At 34.2% G+C, this 21,895-nt stretch overlaps 1 protein-coding gene across 6 annotated transcripts in view; it reads left to right on the top strand.

Annotated features, from left to right (window-relative positions):
• LOC100875595 (uncharacterized) overlaps window positions 1–21,895 on the top strand; it is a 412,310-nt gene that overhangs the window by 103,702 nt on the left and 286,713 nt on the right. The window contains exon 1 of one of the 6 annotated variants that reach the window (XM_076531350.1): window positions 488–544. The exons of the other annotated variants lie outside the window; for them this stretch is intronic. Within the exon in view, the coding sequence (XP_076387465.1) occupies window positions 527–544 (18 nt within the window). The 5' untranslated portion in view covers window positions 488–526. Of the gene's footprint in view, window positions 1–487; window positions 545–21,895 lie in introns of those variants that run through there. 6 annotated transcript variants of the gene reach the window in all.

The raw sequence follows: 21,895 nt of genomic DNA, 5'->3' as shown, positions 1-21,895 counted from the left end.
CTTTGCACATCGATCTCATTGCTGTAAGTAAACAAACAAACTGTAGAATTATCTCAGGGACTTTGGGAATTTGCACGTCGCTGATTCTAATTCTATAGGCTTCCTAGATTGGAAACAGTGGCGTGCAAATAATGCCAGCATCCCTGTTTCGGATACACGCATGGCTACCTTAACTATTTGGCCACGTCCTGCATCGTTATATCACGTGCACCCGAAGAACAAAGGACATACTTACTGGGGTTTGGATTAAACACGCGTCAAAGTTGCGGGACAATTCTAAATTGGCTGTCTCGTGGTAATTAGCACGAGTCCTTTATTGACACGTGACACACAGTTTGTTACTTTATGTCTCTCTTCACCGTTTCATCTCTTGTCGCAAGACTTTATTCATTTCCTTCCTTACTCATTCATTTAGTGCGAAGTTTACGGAATTCGTTAAAATTACGAATCTTATATTTTTTACTTACAGTTGCGAAAATTATTAAGAAGCTTTTGAAGAATGGATTTTTGAAGAAAAAGAAAATATATGTTAACCTTTACTGAGGTAAAGAATTATTCTATAAGCTAGTCTAGTATACATTATTAATTTATTTTTATAATTTAGTTACAATTTAAATATACGTGGTCACTATCACTAGATTTATAGAATTTTTCAAAACGAATTTCAGATTTCTTTCAATTACGAAAACTATTACGAAGTTTTTGAGGTTAGGCATTTTGAAAAAATAGAAAATATGTGTTAACCTTTATTGAAGTTAAGAATTATTGTATAAACTAGTTTACATATTATACATTATTAATTTTTATAATTTAGTTACTATTTAAATATACCTATTCATTATTACTAGTATTATGGAATTTGTCAGAATGCATTTTAGATTTATGTTTAATTACAAAAATTATTAAGAAACTTTTGAGGTTAGGTATTTTGGAGGAAAAAAATGTATACGAAAAGGAAATGTAAATAATACTAAATAATAATAAAAAAATACTAATGAAAGATAAGAACACAGTTTTTTATAAATGTAGATATTTAACATTTTCGTTAACAAAAATATAACAAATATATAATAAACATTTTTGTTAACATTTTCCGACCCGGTTATGTAATATTACACATCGCCTCTCTTAGATGTGTAATAATAGACACTTGGATCTGAAAGTGTTCAAAATAATTTTGCTATAAAATTAATACAGTAAACGCTTCTTTACAGTGTTAAATTAAGAGTAACATCGAACGAAAATTTATGAGTGAATTATAATTGAATTGAGTAATTATATTAGTAGTACAATATGAAATTCGATATCAGTCGTGTAATTTTTAATAAAACATTAGACACATTTAAAAGTCAACTAATTTATTAAACGAGAAACTGGTGAAAATATTTGCTCTCTTAGGGTATGAATAGCTCCGTTTCAATATTGCGTCATGAACTCTCGGTAATACTTTTAAATTTTTATTTTCTGAAATGCTTGAGGAGTACTGTGACCTATTAAGTTTGATGCTGAGTTCAGGTACGTAAATAGTTCCGTAGAATTGACAGAAATTGAATTAACCTGGCATTCTGATGTTTATAAACATCAAGGTAAATCTTAGAGAAACTAATTTAATTTTTCATTAGAGAGCTATTTGTATTTTGAAGATGCTTCCTCTATTACTGTTCCACGGTTATAGATATATCTTATCCAAATAAAATTAAACGTTCATTTCATTTAAAAACACTAAATATCAACTTAAAATTTTTATTAAATTTATATAAGCTGTATGTTAATTAAAAACATCAATTAAATATTCAAGAAGTTAAATAAGTTAAGTTAAAGTGATAATTAAATTTCCGAGAAACTAAGCAATAAATAAATTTTAAAAAAATTGAGTGTTAACTTGAAATGTTAAATAATTTTTAAAATATAAAATATCAATTAAATTTTTAAATATCGACTATTAACATAAAATGTTAAATAAATTTTAAAATATCAAGTGGCAAAATGTTAAATCTAAGAATAGGAAATATCAACCTAAAATGTAAATTAAATTTAAAAATATCAAATGTCTACTATAATTGTCAAATGTTACTATAAATGTCTACTATATTCATCAATTACAAACAATTAAATATTCACCCAAAATGTTAAACTGAAATAATAAAGTCTTTTCATAAAAAATTAATTAAATTAACATAAATTAAATGTTAATCGACAAATATGTTTTACTTGTTTTACGAAGGGTGAACTGTGACCCAAGAACTAAATTAAACGTGCATTCAGTGAAATTAACATATTCGATCGTATAGCGACAGGTGCATGCCCTATCTCTGGTTCGTGTAATATTACAGTATCGGGTCCGAGACCGTTAACGCGTTGCAACAATAATTAACCAAGCGAAAAATCATCGAATGCGTGTTAAGGCATCCAATCAAGTTTTAACCACATCCTGATTCGTCTTTGGACGAAATCCGTTCCGCTGGTGAATCTTAAATGATCCTCGAAATAGAGACGTTTCTAATCCGAAATCTGGGGTAAAGAGGATCGCGTGTATATCGAGAAAGTCACGGCCGGTGGTTTTCAAGAGGTCCCCGAAGTGTTAATTCAATTTGACCGGATGGATGCACTGTTCGTATCTGTGTAACGATGACCGGGCCAAAGCACATGCAGCTAGAAACTTCAACAGGACGCTGCTTTGCTCGATTTAAATGCGAGCAAACGAGCGCGGTAACCGTCGTTCAAGCTACTTCGGCCATCTCGACCGAGAGCTGTTTCGTGGATTGCTCCTCGGGGAACATAATCGAACACTAACTCGCAAGTAGCCCGTCGGCAGAAATACCAACCGGTTGTTTTCAAAGTATACCGAACGCGTAGTATAGTAAAGTCTCGATATAAGCGAGAATGATGTACTCGAGATAAGCAAAAAGGTTATCCACATTATTCCAGGAAGCTCCCTTGGCGAGAAATGTCACGTAATCCGAGCTCGGGTATATTCGTGAGACAATGCAAATGCAAATATAAAACTACGATCTTTGATTGTATCGTTATCAAATTTTTATGAATAGACTTTTGCCATTTTTCTGATTAAAATGAAACCAAACACGATATAATTTGGAGTATATTTACTTACTAATGATGCAATAAAGTCTCGATATGAGCAAAAGATTGCATCCACCACTTGAGATGCCATGAAGCTCCCTCGGCGAGAAATGTTACGTGATCCGCGTTCGGGTATGTTCGTCAAATAGTACAAATGCAAATATAAAACTTCGATCTTTGATTTTATCGTTATCAAACTTTTATGAATAGACTTTTGCCATTTTTCTGATTAAAATGAAACCAAATATGATATAATTCGAGGTATATTTACTTACTAATGATGCAGTAAAGTCTTGATATGAGCAAAAGGTTGTCTCCACCACCAGAGACGCCATGAAGCTCTCTCAGCGAGAAATGTCACGTAATCCGAGCTCGGGTATATTCGTGAGACAATGCAAATGCAAATATAAAACTACGATCTTTGATTGTATCGTTATCAAAGTTTTACGAATAGATTTTTGCCATTTTTCTGATTAAAATGAAACCAAACACGATATAATTTGGAGTATATTTACTTACTAATGATGCAATAAAGTCTCGATATGAGCAAAAGATTGCATCCACCACTCGAGATGCCAGGAAGCTCCCTCGGCGAGAAATGTTACGTGATCCGCGTTCGGGTATGTTCGTCAGATAGTACAAATGCAAATATAAAACTTCGATCTTTGATTTTATCGTTATCAAATTTTTATGAATAGACTTTTGCCATTTTTCTGATTAAAATGAAACCAAACACGATATAATTTGAGGTATATTTACTTACTAATGATGCAGTAAAGTCTTGATATGAGCAAAAGGTTGTCTCCACCACTCGAGATGCCATGAAGCTCCCTCGGCGAGAAATGTCACGTGATTCGACTTCGGGTATGTTCGTCAGATAATACGAATGCAAATATAGAACTTCTATATTTGATTTTGTTGTTGTCAAAGTTTTACGAATAGATTTTTGCCATTTCTCTGATTAAAATGAAACCAAACACGATATAATTTGCAGTATATTTACTTATTGATGGTACAGTAAAATCCCGATATGAACAAAGATTATCCCCATCACTCGAGACGCCATGAAGCTCCCTCGGCAAGAAATGTTACGTGATCCCAATTCGGGTATGTTCGTGAGACGAATGCAAATATAAATCTGTTTTACTTTTGATTTTTTTATTATCAAACTTTTCCAAGTGAATTTTTTATATTTTTCTGATTAAAATAAAACCAAACACGATATAATTTAAATTGTAGCTCAGTTGTTTAAATTGTGGTTTAATTGACGACTTGATTTATAGAATTGTATTAAAAACAGAAATAGAACTTAGAAATTTAGGTTTATAGATCTGCATTGAAAACATAAATTTAAACCGGCAAATTTCTGTTCAGAAACTTATAAATACAACAGTTTAGATATTTGACAAACAGTATACTTTTAATTTTATTAACTTTTTATCAACGCTAACGTTTGTTAAACAAACGCAATTTGAAAATAAACAATTATATTAAATTTTTTCGTATTTAACATAACCTATTAAGACAAAATTGCAATTTTAAAAACTCAAACGTATTAAATTTACAAACTTCTCCCATTGAGAAATAAGAAACAGAAATATGTAAGAAACTTATGAATAAAAAATTCATTTCAACGATGATGTCTTTTCTAAAAGTATTAAAAATTGACAAGTGTTCACAAAGATACACAGGATGTATATCTTTTCACAAAGTCCGTTTTTCAAAAATATTAAACTACCCTCGTGCAAGCAAATCCTTTCAGCAATCCGTGAGTTCGAGCGCACGGGATGGTACAAAAAGCTGTTGATTCTAAGAGTAATGAGCACAATTAAGAATGTAGGTGAAAGCATCTTGCGATTCTCAATAACCAAAATACGGAAATAATATTTGAATTCGTTAAACATCTCTTAACGATGCACGATACTCGGCAGTTTGAATGGCAGGTTGCAAGCAAAGTAATTAAAAGGATTAAAACTCCGGGAAAGGAGGTGAAACGGGTATACGTACGAAACTAAAAATAGTGGCAGGTTCGAGCTCGAGTTGCGCCGACACGGACAACGAAAAAAAAAAGAAAAATAAATAAAAATGAAAGAAAAAAGGAAATAAAATAAAATCGCACGAGCGCAGCTTTGAAATTCGCTCAACTAATTGGACCGTGACCCAAAACTGACGCGTGAGAATTGCCTACCACTTAAAGCGCACTAAACGAGCAACGCACAAAACGAGCTAACGCACGATACTCAAAACTGCAAGCGGCCAGAAACTGGAAAGGTAAAATCCAAATTTTCCGTCGACGCTGAATTGTTCTCCCATTTTGCAGCTCGGTTTCTAGCACGGACGATTGTTCGCCGTTCCCGACATTTCGCTATAATGAGAAGGCAACTATAACCGAATCGCACACTTTACACAGTCTGCTATGTACGTTTCCTTTGAATAAGAATAATTGTAGGAAGCCTTTTACCGTTAGCTTTCGATTTCGGGGAGCCGAAAGTTTACGTGCTTTTTAGTTAAGTCCTAAAGAAGGCATAGTTACTGGAATCTAACAAGGAGACCTTACGGTTGCTGGGTCATCGATTTTGATGAAAGTCCTTTGTGACGAATCTGGGATAAATGTTGCGCGATATTGGGTCGTTTTTGTCGATACTCATTATTTTAGGATATTCAATGTTTGATTTCAAGAATTTGTAAATTGATAGTGCAAATTTTTTAAATATTTCCCTTCATAACTGAGCGCGATTAGTTACCGAGTTACTGAAAACATATGTTAGAAATAGGAGATACATTTCGTGTCGACTGATTTAATAGAGTAGTAGATTATTACTTAGATATAAAGTTAGATATTTTATATTTTATTACGGTATTTATTACATAAGTGTAGTTATCAGAGAAAATGTTTATACATATGTTGTATGCACGCAGATGTACTTATATAAGATGATACAAACAAATGATAAATCTAATTCTTTTTCAATTTAGAAGTAGATCAAATTGGTAAATCCTAGACAGAGCCTAGAACCGAAAGGTCTAGGACCTTTGAGAAGCTTAGGACTCAGGAAGAACCTGAAACCTAGTGTAGAATTTAGAAAAACTAAAACCTAGGAGTGTCTGATCTAGAAAAAGCTTGAAGATCTCGCTAGAAGAATCTCAAGATCTCAAAATCAAGGTGACGTCTTAATGTAACTAGAACCTAAATTCTATGTAGATTCTGATACCCTGTGAGAACCTAGAATAATCCTAGTGTGTCAGCTCAAACTTATAATTTAAATCTTCGAATTCTTAAAGAAGTTGTCAACCATTCTATTAATTTTGCAAATGATATGACCCAGTTCCTCACTAATTTCAATCGCATTCCTTATGGCGAACGTGTCATGGACCAGCACTACTAGCTGGCATGAATCATCTCTGGACATTCTCTGCTGCGAGTTCTTGGCACTGATTCACCTTTATGACTCGAGAAAAAGGTACTTTAAGCTCAGTTCCGAGTGGACGTTTGAACCATGCCAACAGCAGCTACTGATCGTACCACCTTACCGATAAACTCGAGAGATTAAATCTACTGCAAAATTCTCAAGATAACAACTTCTGGAGACCATGTATATTTCAATATTAAATAGTATCTAAATCTGGGTTACTGCGGCATCATAGTAGCGTGGAGCTTAATTATGAAATTGCTGGTATATGGTGTCTATTAAACTATGAACATATGGAGGTCAACTATGAAGCTGTAGACATATGGACTCTAATTGTGAAACTATGGACATATGGAACCGAACTGTAAAACTGTGGATATGTGGACTTTAACTATAAAGATATTATATGAAGTCTATATAAAAATATTATATGAAGACTATATATTAACATATGAGGTATAATTATAAAATTGTGGACATATGAAGAATAATTATAAAACTATATTATATATTATTCATATAGAGCTTTGTTATGGAGCTACATACAGAGCCTAACTGCAAAATTAGAAATATGTGATGTCTAACTGTAAAGCTAAGAACACATAAAGCTTGACTATACAACTCTGCACTTATGGAGACTAATTATAAAATTATGGGCATATGAAGGGTAATTATAAAACTATATTCAGGTAGAGTTTTGTTATAAAGCTACATATGGAGTCTAACTATAAAACTGCGGACATGTGGGGTCTAAATATGAAATTAAGGACATATGGAGCGTCATTATAGCATCGTATGCATATGGAGCTATGTCACAAAGCTACAGACACATAGAGCCCAACTATGAAATCATAGATATATTGAGTCTAGCTATAAAACCACATACACATGGAACCCAACTACAAAACCAAAAACAATGGAATCTTATTTTAGCGTGAAAACATGTGGAGTCCTATTGGAGAGTTTAGTAAATCCCATTGTAGATATATGGAGTTTTATTGTAGTCATATATGGAACTTTGCTATGTGGTTATAGATATATAAAGTTAGACAATGAAGCCTTGACATAAACAATTGAACAGTGTATTTTGGTATAACAATTGGTGTGATTAATTTGGATTATGGATCGTGGATATGGTAATTCTGATTTGAGGTAGTTTGATGATCGCATTCCGTAGGACGATAGGCAGGTGTCTGAGGCTGTTTGCCTATACACTATGAAAACACCTTTATTCGTCCTCGACATACCGACGAATCCGCTTTCATTCCAGCGGGTCAGCCAGACACAGTGGCAGGTAGAACAGGTTTCAGAATTTCGGGAAGGAGAGAAGGTGCTCGCTTCCTGGGTGTCGTGGCCCGATGCGATAAGCATGAACGGCTCAACAGAGTGTGTATGCGTTCTAAGTTCAACTATACGACCAGATTATACTGGGTGTCCTATCTAAACTCCTACAATCCTGTTATTTCTTAATGAAACGTCGAGGAAACGAATTTGTTTATGTCTGAAGATGACTATATTGGAAATTTATTCCTCGGTTTATGTTTCTCGTAGTCCTTTATCTTCTAGGTTTACTATTTCTAGATGCCTTGCTTTTCTAGTTTTAAACGTCTAGACTTTGCCTAGGTTTACTTATATCTGTATTTTGTTTACGTTTTCTAGTTCTGGATGTCTAGGTTTTGTTGCTAGCTTGTTCTATATCTACAGTTTGTCTAAGTTTTCTAATTCGAGATGTCTAGGTTTCCTAGCTTTAGATGTCTAGGACTTAGATTAACCAAATTACTGTGTCCCCAAAGCCTTGACACATTACAAATTCCTCAGATTCTCAAAAAATTCAACCAGTGAATTTTTGTCGTTTGAAGTGGCACTTGTTCTAGTGAAACAATAATTTCTCCAGACCTTCTCACGACTATAACTTACAGTTGCACGAAATTCAAACGAAATCCGTGTCACTAGGTCCCTAAGTCCCTAGTAAACGTGCAGAATCTCAATAACCACGAAATCGATGGAACTTTTCGGTAGACCTAAATAAACGACGACACTGCACCTTCTATACCGAAGAGAAGAATGGAATTTCGGCGACAAGAATTGATCTAGGACACCCGGTATAGCGATTCGGGCATGAGCTAGCTCGCAGAAATCTCACGTGCGAGCACAATGCCTCTTTTGTCATTCTGAACTGACGTACGCCAGTTATTCGGCGATGCTGTGCCAACCAAGTGGCTCAACGGACGCGTTTTCTTAGGATCTTCAGGAATTTTCTTACGGTTCAGGCACCGATATTCGCAACCCTTTGTCGCTGATACAATGACTCGACTACTCGAGCCTGGAAGTGCGTTTTTTTAAACGGATGCTGTCGTTAGCCTGACGTTTCGCGTGCCTTCAGTATTCTCAGAGACGTTTGAGAATCACAAAGGCTGAGAATCTGGGTAAAGAAATCAGGAACGTCGAGACTGTGAATAATTTCGAGGCTGAGAACAATCTAGTTAGTCGAGGATTGAGTGGACTGACCTGTATCTCTTTTGAACCGAGCTTTTACAGTGTACTGTTTCTGCTTTTTCCTCTCTTTTTTTCTCTTTTTTTTTATTTCTCGTTGGATCGCGAATGTACTTCTATTTTGACATTTGGTGTTCGAGGTTTTTGAACTCTTTGCGCACAGTGTTTGTCCGCTGAAGATGAAATGTTTGTTTAAATCTAGGTTTAAAGTTGGATTGTTTATTCTCGTATTTTGTGACGCTGTGGGAGACTCGTTTGAGATTTGTAATCATAAGGAGATATTTTGTAAAAAGAGATAATAATGAAAAATAGGTTTTACTGAGTGTGATTGATAACATTAATCAAAGGTGACTTTCCGTTTCATTATTTTGCAAATATGCTGCATAACAATAATTGTATTAGTGTTACTAGAAAATAATTCTTGTATCTTGTCACACAGGAACTTCACATTTTACTTATTTCTGAGTATAATTGTAACTAATTTCAGATTATATTAAATTATAATTAGGTCTCATTTTTACTGTTTTATCTCTGTTGATGTAGAACAATAATTTTTCCCTTTTCGTTGATACAAAGTTGCAAACTCGCAACGTACAAATTTTTATTTCCAAGAACTTGATTTTGTAGAAAACATTTATTACTTTCTCCATAATGTCTATGGATTCAAAGATAGATTTCTTTCTTATGAATTTATAATAGTTATGCAATGAATGTTCAACCGAACAAATTAATTCAATTTGCACAGCATAAGCGTCAAATTACTGAATTAATATTTTCGACGTCAAACTATCAATAAAGAAACTTAATAAATAAGTTACTCAGATTTTATTGTATTCCTCGTTCACGTAATTAACAATGCATGGTTAATCCAGAATTAACAATGCACCTTCTCCGTGTCATCATAGGCGAAAAGAAGAGATTTCTTTTAGAATATGTAAGGAGGAATACAGGTTCAATGAACCCGTGTGAAACTTCCTGGAATTAATAATCCATATTATCACGCGTCGCGCGAGTCGTGACAATTTCTGCCGCGCCAGTCACCGCGTTAACGGAGACAATTTGCTAGCTACCATTGAAACCGTAGAATAGTAAATGGCGACGATCGAATTACTGTTACGCCATTTACTATTACCCTACGTTATCGAGATATTACCGTGTAACATCGCGTTAGATCGTCTGTCGTCGAACTCTCGACGACCGTATCGTCTCTGTTGAGTGGGTCCTCTTCTGATTTGCTATAGAGTGGTGAAATCATTGACAAAAGCATAGGTTTACAGGACCAGAATTTTCGCTCTTAACTTCTTAGTTCAACCTTTTCGCAAATTAGGCTACAATGTGTGACAATGCTGTTCTCTACACGAATACATTGGAGTTTCTGATGATTAAATTATAATTTTTCCCAAAGACATGATACATATACTTTAACTTTGATAATTTACTTTTTTAGAAAATTCACAAAATATGTAATTTCCAAATGTTTCCAATATCGTGTATTAGTGCGAAGAGGTGCACCCATGGTGTCTAAACTACTTGGTACCTTTTATTTACATGTAATGTACTTTTGTGGGATTGTTAATACTCTTATAAAACGCGGTGAAGGCAAAAAAGTGCGAATCAAAACATATGAAAACGATCATTCAATCGAAACGGTGAGCGAGTTAGCCAGTAGAGTGAGCCACTATAGTGCTGTGTAATCTACGTTCACATTCGCGAGAGCCATTATAGTGGCTTATAATAATAATAACGGCTAATAATAACGTTGTACAGAGAGATAGTCGCGAAAGCCACTATAGTTAAATAAGAGTTTTAGACACATATGGCAACGCTGAAGATTGCATGTGGCAATCTCACGTTCATAAAAATGTGAACAGGAAATATTGTTAAGCAATATTGTAATCCTGCTGCACGCACTATTCAAAATAATGCTTTAACACTGTTACAAGTACTGTAACAGCAAGCACAGAGTTTTGAAAAATTGCGAGACTACTTTCTTAAGTAAAATCGACGTAGAATCGCGAGTCGTTCAACAGAAGTCGTTGCTCATTATACGGCAAGATTCCGCGTCTACGTTGGAATTCGTCAACAAAGAAAAGCACGAAGCATCTGGAGAGTCGATCTAATCGGGGAAAAGCTTCGTCGGGCTGGGAGTTCGGAATAGTTGTCGAAGAAAGCTGCAAAACTGACACCACCGCAGCTATGTAAGAGCAAACTGGGTGCCGAGAAAGCGATCCCAACGAATGGGAACCACAGCTTGGTACACACACCGGTTAATTCGATAGCTCCGTCACGGACGTCAAGAATGTTACCGGAATTCTATTCGAAGTATTCGGTATATAGGAGATCACGATGGCGACCGACGATCTCAGGATTTTTGCCACGACCGTCGTCTGTCGCTTGTTGGCATCCGATCGATTCTGATTCCCTCGAATTTACCGAACCTCTTCGGCTATCAGTGTCCCCGATCGTTGCTAACCAATCGTTTCGAAGGATTGAACCCTGTCGATGATCGTCTCGATAAGCACGTCACTAACGTGGACTCATTTGTGATCGTTGCACACCGTGTAATTTTAGTAATTCAGTGGTTGGTGCTTCGAGTGCTCGCCGATGACGGACATAGGCGTGCATGGTGCGTGATCTTGACTGGGAAGGAATTGTACCTAGTTCGAAACGTTTAAAAGATAGTTTAAATGAACTATCTTATATAAATCTGTGTTCAATTTTATATACATGTCGTGTCATTACTACTGAATATTTTTTCATTAAATTTTGCATAGCGGTTTGAAGGTAGGTCTCATACTGTTGATGGTTTTAGGACAGGTTTTATGGTGATCAAAATTTAAAGAGCACCACAAAAATCACCTTAACCACAATTTCACGTGAGCAGTATATTCTCACTGTTGTCCTCCTAGGTTCTCTTTAGGTCCTGTCTAAAATCTCCTTAGATTCTCTTAAAAATCTCTTAGATTCTACTTAAATTCTCTGTAAGATTTTCATGGACTCTACTTAAATTCTCATTAAAATTGCCATAGGTTTTACTTGAATTTTTGCTAAGAACGTCGATTCAACTTAAATTCTCATTTATATCGCCATTGGTTCTACTTAAGCTTTTCCTAAAATCTCCATAGAATCTTGAGTTGTCCTCAAATTCTCTTTAAAATCTTTCTTAATTCCTCTTAAACTATTCTTACATTTCTTTCCTTAAAATCTCTTTGAATACTGTCTATTATTTTCGTGAAATCTTGTCTATGGTTAGAAACCTCTTCAGATTGTGGTGTAGTGCGCAATCTCATCGAAATTCCAGGAAGAAATTGGAAACCCTTAAGAAGGTCTCGTAAACGTCAAAGGTGAACGAATCAGGGGACAACGTCAAACGAAAACATTCAAGTTCAGAAGATTCCGTGACTCGTACGTTTTCTCATTGTAATTCGATCGAGATGGGGTGGAATGTAACGAGAATCTGTTCGTCTTCGACACGTCGTCGGATCTAAGGTTTCTAGGATTATCTTCTGTCTCAGGATTACGATTTGACACTCGCGTATTCCGTTTTCATCTCCAGCGATAATCGTTATCGCGAAAGTTTTCTCGGGTCGAGAGTTCACATAATCTGCAACGAGACACGAAAACGTTCCTCCAGATAAGAAACATCCGCGTTGCACGAAAATGCTGTTTCGATAAAGACACGTTCTGCTCTTTCGTTCGTGAAAGGCTCGTTCACGAGGTCGGCTGCGAGGAAACGCGACTTAAATTAGACGAAATCTCGCGTAAAGTACGAAATGATTGTTTAAAAAATCATCGATAACGATTTAACGGCGAGTTGTCAGTAAAGTAACTTTTGATCAGCGTTTCTCTCCGAACTCCTTTTAACTGAACTTAACCCAGTTAACTATTGCGAAGAAGTACAACGAAGATCGAGGAAAGTCTGTAGCCGAGTAGTTGTAATTCGAGTCTTGAAACTGTAGGATAACGTTGGAATGATTCTCCCTCTGTACTCCGATACATTTCGACGAGAACCGATAGCACGAAGCCTCATATCGACCAGACAATTACTTTGTTTTCAAGCTTGTGTCTGTTACGAGCAAACTAAGGTAATCGTAATAAGATTAAATTCAATGGAACTCGCTGTTCGCCGCAGAATTCGACCTGCTGTCTGACTAGTTCGTTCCGCAACCACTTTGCCACCGCGCAGACGTGAGTTATTCAAGAGAATTCACGCCCTTACCGTCTATCCTTGCAAGTATTAACTTAATCCTACATAATTCCAGATTTTGCGTTTGATAGACAATTTATAGAAACACCGACAGCGGTATTTTTGTTGTTCAAGTATAATTTCTTGGATTACAGTTGCTTAGGAATTAAGGTATATTTGTTTCACTTCTTTTCTTTTAATAACCCTCTTTAATTTGAAACTTTGTGATTAAAGAAAGTTATGGGAATATTTTATGGAAATGTTGACAGTGCTATTCTTTACATAATTTGCTGGTTATTTATAAATTAAAATTAGAGTGAGATACAATGTTTGTTCCACTGTTTTATTATTTATTTAATGAACTCTCTGTAGTTTGTAGTTTTCTGTACGAGAATTGTTGAATTGTTTTTAAAATATTTATCATAATACGATATGAATAAATATTTTATTATTTCTGAATCATAAGTGACATTAATCAAATGTTAATTACTATTATACACAAGGGGTGATTTCACTCACTAAAATCGACATTCTATATGTAAGAATTTTATTTGTTTAATTCATTCGCTTATAAAAATTACATGAAAGTATGACAGGTTAAAATTAATAAGAAATATGCATTTTTATAAGTAAATATACTTACATGTTTCAGAATAAAATTACATTGCAAGAAAATGCAATGATATATTTTAGAATGAAGTTACATTACAGGAAAATAATATTACTTTACAAAAAAAATGCATTACAAGAAAATAAGATGACATGTTTCAAAATAAAATTGCATTGTAAAGAAATAAAATAAGGTGTTTTAGAATAAAGTTACATTACTAGAAACTAAAATAACATGTTTCATAATAAAGTTACGTGACAAAAAATTAAAATAACCTGTAATACAATAAAATTGTATTAAAATAAAATAAAATTGCAGTGTTCTTATCAAATTATAGAAAATTTTAGGTTAATCAAAGTAATCTTGTAGAAAGTATCGAGTCAAATGTAATCTTGGTATTACTTATAAAAAATTGATGTATACCACAAAAAGAAAGAATATTCTTTTGCTGTGACTCGCCATCATAACAAACTTCACGCTCCTTTCACTTTTTTCTTTCTCTTTTTTTTTATTTATGACAGCACCCTTTCCGATGTTCAATATATCACCGACAGACTTTCCCCGCAACAAATCTACAGCCATAAATCTACCGAGAACAACTGTTTTGCACTTTCCCATAAATTCCCCACAAGAAAACAAGCGGATAAACCTTCTCCAAGTCTAGCTTATGAGAGAAACACGTTCGCAGTTACAATTTTCCTTATAATTGCCATAAACTATACTATTAGGAGACATATATCAGTACGATGGTGCAAGATGAAGTGGAAAAATTGCGTTGTTTTCAATTTCACGGAAATTCTAGGACGTATACTTGCGTTCGGAAATATAGCGCGAGTCGTAAAATCGGTCATGCGTTGTAATACGAGTTTTGAGAAAATAAGGAGCTCGAAATGTGTTCAGAATCGCGTCATTGGTGGAAAATGAAGATTTTATTCAATATGTAGGATATCATGAATATATGTTTTGCACTTCTTATATGTGTGTGTAAACTGTGCATTCATGTGTGTGTGCGTATATCATTTTCAATACACGTTCTGGGTATACATAGTAAAATGATTTTATCTCACTACTTTATTGTTTCATAGGTGTATTGTCTCAATATTTTACTGTTCTGTTATTTCATTATTTTTTTACATTGCTATTTCATTATTCAACTGTTCTATTATTTCAGTAGTTTCTTATTTTACTATTTTATCATTTATCTGTTATATTATATCATTAGTTTTTATTTTACTACTTTGTTATTCAAATATTCTATTACTTCATTAGTGTTTTATTTCACTATCTCATTATACAATTATTATATTGCTTTATAATTATAAGAATTTACTATTTTGCTATTTTATTATTTTACTCATTTTACTGTTTTATTTTTCTTTGATTTTTATGATTATTTTTGTTTTTGTTATTTCACTGTATTATTATTCTTTTAGTTTTTATTTTTATCAATTTATTTTAGTATTCTACTGTTTTTCCATTACCTTCTTTTATTTTACTGTTTTTTCATTTTTACCAATTCATTATTTTACTATTTTGTTTATGTAGGAATTAAAATGACAAGAATGGTTTTGCACCGTTTTGATTTGGTTTTGTGCAAAAGAAAACTCTTTTTATTATTTAACAAGGAAAAAACTTTAACACAAACATTAACAAAACAAAACTTAACTTTAACACTATTTAGCAAAAACACCGAACTTTCACGACTTTTTCGACTTTTCCGCCTATTTTTCTAATGCGTCTTCTTTACGACAATGTTTCTAATAAACAACACTCCTTTCTTTTTAAAAAAAACACACATCAAGCCTGCTCGATTTACAACGTCTTGAACTGTCGATAACTTATAACAATTTACAATATTATTACCGACGATAAACATTTATTATCGATGATCAATTACCGACATTCGGTCAGTCGGTCACTGACAGCGTCATTCTCTCATTCCCACATTTATTTATTGTTTTTTTTTATTTTTATTGATTTATTATTTTACTATTTTACCATTTTACCATTTAGTCATTTTATTATTTTATCATTTTACAATGTTTATCATTTTTCTTTTTATTATTTTATCATTTTTCTATTTCATCATTTTATCATTTTACTATTCTATCATCTTACCATTTCATCTTTTTACCATTTTATCGTTTTATCACTTTATCCTTTTACCATTTTATCATTTTATAATCCCACCACTTTATCCTCGTCCCATTTTATCATTTTACCATTCTCTCCTTTCACCATTTAATCATTTTACAGTTTTATAATTTCACCATTTTATCATTCTATCATTTCATACCCTATTATCCTCTAAACTCCGAACCAAATCAATGACGTCACATTCACGTGCTCCTTCAAGACCTTCCTTAGATCACAAACAGTATCTGCAACGTGCACAGCCGCGGGCCGCGTTAACGAATGTCCCCGGCGCAAATGTTAATTTACGACCGCGCCATATCCCACAGATAGAGTATAACGGTGTCCGAAGAAAAGTAACGAACGGACATCAAAGTGTGGCCGTATGTATTTCGATACGTAACGGTTTCAAGAAGAGGCTATAGCCATGGGGTCGAGCTAGGAAACGATTGCTTTGCACTTCTGTGCACGCCCCCAGGGCAATCGTAACTTGAGATACCCACCGAGAGAGCCACCCCCGTATCGTTCTCCTTTCGTTTCGCACCCTCGTTCGTCGGTCTCTTTCCTTGGACCCCTTCCTTTTCTAGCTTGGTTCCCCTTATCCTCTTCCAAAGGGAAGTTGCGCCTCTCTTCTGGGCGACGTTGAAGTCTGCGAAGCTCGAATGCAACCGAACGAGTTACTGTGTTGGTGTAAGATTCGCTAAGCAGCCGGGCCAGACCCAGAGATCGATCGCTCGAACGTGCTTTCGGCATCCTCGAATATTACCCTCCACCCATAACCAACCCTATATCGATGGTTGGTGCACGTAATACCGTTGGTTGTTGGTTGGGTGCGTATAGGTATGTATGTATTTACGTACAACCGAATATTGGACATATTGATGCTTATATGCGCGGACCACCATCTATATGTATATATATATTATGTATGCAAATTATATTATATATGATTATGTGTGTATGTTGTCTATATGTTTAAGTAGGTTACTATGTTAATATCCGCAGATACACGTACCAATGGATTTTGGGGTTTAGGATACTTGCTCTGTTTGATAATCGTTTTGATATACATCGAATATCTTGTGGCTGCACTTGCGAGGTAATTCAGAATGATTTGCAAATGTAGGAAATTGTTTAATTTGTTAGTAATTGAGTGAGGAGAAAATGGGAGGAAGTCAATTTTTGAACAGCGGATTTAGTGTTCAGATCTAGTCTACAGTGATCATGGGCACAGATGAGTGTACATGTGAGAGAAGGAGGCATCTTAGTTTTGTGTTGTATAACCTAAACTTAGAGATCATAACTAGTAATTTAGAAATAGCTTTAGAATTCATGGATTCATATGTTAGTGAATTTAGAAATCTGGCAATTTCGAGTAACCGATTTATCTGTCAGATGCGTCATTGTTCACTGTTAGTATTAAAACAAATAAAGAAAGTTAAACTGTTATGTCAATTTCAATGAACTTGACTATACAAATGGACTTAAACTTCAAAGTAAAGTATTAAAAATTCGAACAAGATTTGTCACATTTGGACAGTGAGTAATGAATCAGACTTGTCAAAAGCACATCAGCACATGTTAAATATGTGTTACTTTCATCGCGGCGTTTTACTTTTCAAAGTCGGCGATACAAAGATATACTTGCTTAGAAGAGTCGTTTCAAATAAGTGGTTTATTTTCTTAAGTAGACAATTCACTTACTTTTGGCAAAATTCTAGTTTTTCCGTATGGGCGAGGTTAAACTGACAAAGGTTCGGTAACTGTGATTGCCAGGATAATTGGACTTTTTCAACTCGTCTGGATTTTTTTTTATCATTTCTCTTCTCGCAAACCGAGAATACTAACCCGTCGACTCCACTTCTTCCACTTCTTCTTCCTCTCGGTGCGGTTCGCTATCTCGCCAGAACTTTATTTGCTTCTCGCGCTAGCTCAAGGATCCTTGGCGCCGCGTTTTTTAAAGTAAATAAAACTTTCCGCCAACTCGTCGTTCCTCTGAATCCCGGAGTACCGATGACAGACGCCATGAATACGCGAGAACCCGTATGAACAAACGAGACATCCGACGCCTCTGCTTATCCGACGGTTCTCTAACCGGAAACCAAAGAATGGGACCTGAAAAATCCCATGACACGGACGATGATTCCTTCTTGGATTATGCCGCTCGAATCTACCAAATATACGACCTCTTGATTCGAACGAACGATAAAGTTATTGAGTCGTTTCGACGGGGACCGTAAGAATTCCGGATAAAGTATGACGGAAACGTTTTTATGTCTTCCTGTCGCTTCCTTTCTCTTATGTATTCGAATTCTTCGCGGATGGACCACTTCCGCCGGGAAAATTGCATGGTCGCTCAGCTGGTTCTTCATGTTCCTATTTGACACAGATTCCTACTCCATTTTCAAATACTCGCTGATGAAATGTGTTACTTTGAAATATTTTATTTTGGATTATTTTGGTCTGTTGTGTTCGTTTGGATGCTTTGTTCGGAAATGTGGTCTCGGATATTCTACTCTGACATGTGCAGAGTTGGATTATATTTCGGATTATATTTATAAATATATTTCTAATACAGATTTATACAGATATTAGAATAGTCTGCTTTACAATATTTGATTTCAGGATAATCTTTGCAATATTCTATTTTCAGATTATTCCATTTTGAAGCATTTAAATTTAAAATACTCTGTCTTAAAATATTCAAGCTTGAAAAAGTTATGCTTTAAAAGACTCTATTTTGAAATGTGCTCTTTTGGCATATTTATATTTGACACATTACAAAATATCCAAACTTGGAATATTATGTCTCAAAATATCCAAAATTGGAATATTCTACTTTCCAACATCTAAAATTGAAACGTTCTGCTTCTACAGATCCTATTTCGGAATATTCTATTGTGAAATCTCTTGCTTCGAAATATCCTCACATTTAAATAATCCTTATTCTTTAAGTAGTCGTTTATTTATATTCTATTATTACATTTTGAAAAGCACTATTACATATCCTTGTATATATTATAACATTACTTAATAAATTAATAATAATTCTTAAAAATCTTATTTCACTGTTTACAAACGAAGTCGATATTTTCAACCAAATTTCTTTATTTTTAAATTTTAATTAAAATGTTCTTCTCTCATAAAATTTTAACTAAAACTTAATAAAAATTATTTGTTAGAATTCTTATTTTACTATTTACAAAATAAATTGAAAGTTTAGTAGAACAAAATATTTATACTCTTAAATTTTAATTAAAATGCTTTCCCCTCATAAAATATTGACTAAAACATAATAATAAATAAAAGTTATTTGTTAGAATTCTTATTTTACTATTTACAAAATAAGTAGAAATTTTAGTTGAACAAAATACTTATACTCTTAAATTTTAATTAAAATTTCCTACCCTCATAAAATACTAATACACACATACATATGCACAATAATGTACATATATCGCGATTTAAAATGAAACTATAGCAAAGGACTCCAATTTTAATTTCGAACGACAACATAGCAGAGCTATTCAAATGAGCTTCGATCATTTCCTTTCTCATAATCACTTAATTACCAAATCTCAATCGAACAGGGCGATACTAAACCTAAACAGATAACATTTAGTTTTGATTCCGGGTGTCCCAATTTTAGCTCGACTGCAGCGCCATAAAAGTTAAAAGCTCTCTAAGGGGATCAGCGTAATCCAAGCAAAGTAGGTTCGCGAGTGTCATAAGCTTAATACGCTTACAGGCAGCGAAACAGAAACCGAGCGAAGGTGTCGATCGAGGGCAGTAAACGTTCCGATTGAATATCGAATAATAACGAGATCATTCGAGTATTAAGGCTGATCTGTATTCATCGTCACGGCTAAGGTACCGATGTATACAAGACGCTTCAAGCAACCCTGGAGGAGGCTTCTCGAAGGATGAGTGTCGATTTAAGCAGAAACGCGCGTAATTTGTGCACGAAACCCAGTTCCACGAGGATCTGAAGCTTTCGGAAGATCCGTCGATACGTTTGTGTGCCGTTAACTCGATACTAGTTTCGTATTCGATAGTCTTTAATAACATAAACTAATCACTTTCGGATTATATAAGAACGCTATGGTGTTGTGAATAATTTTGGGGATATAATCCTTTAGAACTTTGAGACTTCCTCGAATACTTTTGACATTAATTAGTAACGCAAGTCCTCGAGTTTCGAAATAGATACGATGATGAGTACGTGGAGTAATTAATGTATACGTGTCACAGGGTCGGCAATATTTAGATTAAACAACGTGAACTATCGTTATAATTCATACTTCATAAGTCCTAATATTTATAAATGAAGTGTAGCTTGAATAATTGTATAACATCAATGTCTGCTTAGTTTTAATGATGTTTTAAACTGAACACCTATATGTCTGCATCCGATGTTCCGAAGTGAACAACGTGTCTATGTATCCGATGTTCCGAAGCGAACAACCTCGTGTCCATTTCGTGTCTACCTGTTCGTTCGCTTATTTCGCAGGATGAAGGCTCGGTGAGGGCGTACAATTTTTACGAACAAGGCTGAGGGAAACAGACCCTGATTTCTATTGGGTACACAAATTCGGGTGGAAATGAAAATCCGAGTGACGTATGCGGTCTATTCCTCAAAAAGTGAGCGTAGCAAGTAATAAAAGCAAGCGATACCTCGACACGAATAGGAAACTGCAAATAAAGGACTCTACTACTAAGATTACGGGTTCTGGCAGCCAGATGTGAATAATAGTAAACTAAAAATACTGGATAGGATGTAAGGACTCCTTGTGAGTTCTTGCTGCTGCAGAAACCTATTGATTTGAATCTGTAAGTGTCCGAAAACTAAAAACAGTATATCATTGTATCGATAGAAACTTGAATCAAGGTTTAGTCCTCTTGATAGAGTATTCTAAGACTTAACAATTTTGATAGTTTCATATTCGATCGTCTTTGATAACATGAACCACTTTTAGATTATATGGAAGCACTATGCTGTTGTGAATAATTTCGAGAATTTAATCCTTTCGAACTTTGAGATTTGCTCGAATGCCTTAGAGATTAATTGTTAACCAAAGTTGTCAAGTTTCGAAATAGATACGGAAATGGTCAGTAGGTTATGCGATGTAATTATAACATTGTTGGCAGCTTGGAAATTATGTGGAGGATACTGATACATTGTTGCGAGTTAATAATGGTACTGGTTTGAGGATTTAACGTTTCGAGAAAGTGATTATACAAATGCTTTGTTGATATTTGTTGTATAAATCATGGGAGGATGAAGTGCCCGTCGAAGAGCTCACGGGCAACAGGTGAACATATTGCGTGCAAGTATAGCGTGTCAGAAATGTGAAGTAGAAAGTTTGGAGATTTGGAAAATTGAAGTTGCAAATTTGGGATAATTGAAATATCAACTTTTCGGTTTTATTGATTTGTAAATTTAGATACTTGACAATGTTTCTAACCTGTACAAAAAGTAATTTCAAACTTTAGAATATGCATGTTTACAAATTTCCTAAAAACCAATTTTAACAATTGTACGTTTATAAATTTTATATTACAATTAGAGAATATTTCTTGTTTGTTATTCTTTTAATTTAGAAATACTTAGTTATAGAAATTTTTTACATTCGGAGATTTTAATATTAATAAGTTTAAAAATGTAGATAGCAATTCTGAATTTTCGAAATTTGTACACTTCAAAATAAAGGAAAATTGAATTTTTAATTTTGTAAATTTAGAAATTCAAATTTCAAAGCATTAGTATTTCCAATTCATAAATATTTTTAACTCTGTTCTTCAATTTCGAAATTTAAGAGCTCAAAATTCGCAAAGGTTTTAGAAATTTAAATATTTAGAATATTATAAATTGACAAATTTTTATATTCGAAATTTAAAAAGCTGGATATTTCAAATTTTTCTGTTTGCGAATTTACTAATTTCCTAATTTTCTAATGTACTAATTTGGTAATTTCCCAATTC

This window comes from Megachile rotundata, chromosome 4 (genome assembly GCF_050947335.1).
Source record: "Megachile rotundata isolate GNS110a chromosome 4, iyMegRotu1, whole genome shotgun sequence".
Lineage (NCBI taxonomy): Eukaryota > Metazoa > Arthropoda > Insecta > Hymenoptera > Megachilidae > Megachile > Megachile rotundata.
The sequence above is the reverse complement of the archived record's forward strand: the minus strand, read 5'-3'. Positions and strand labels throughout refer to the sequence as shown.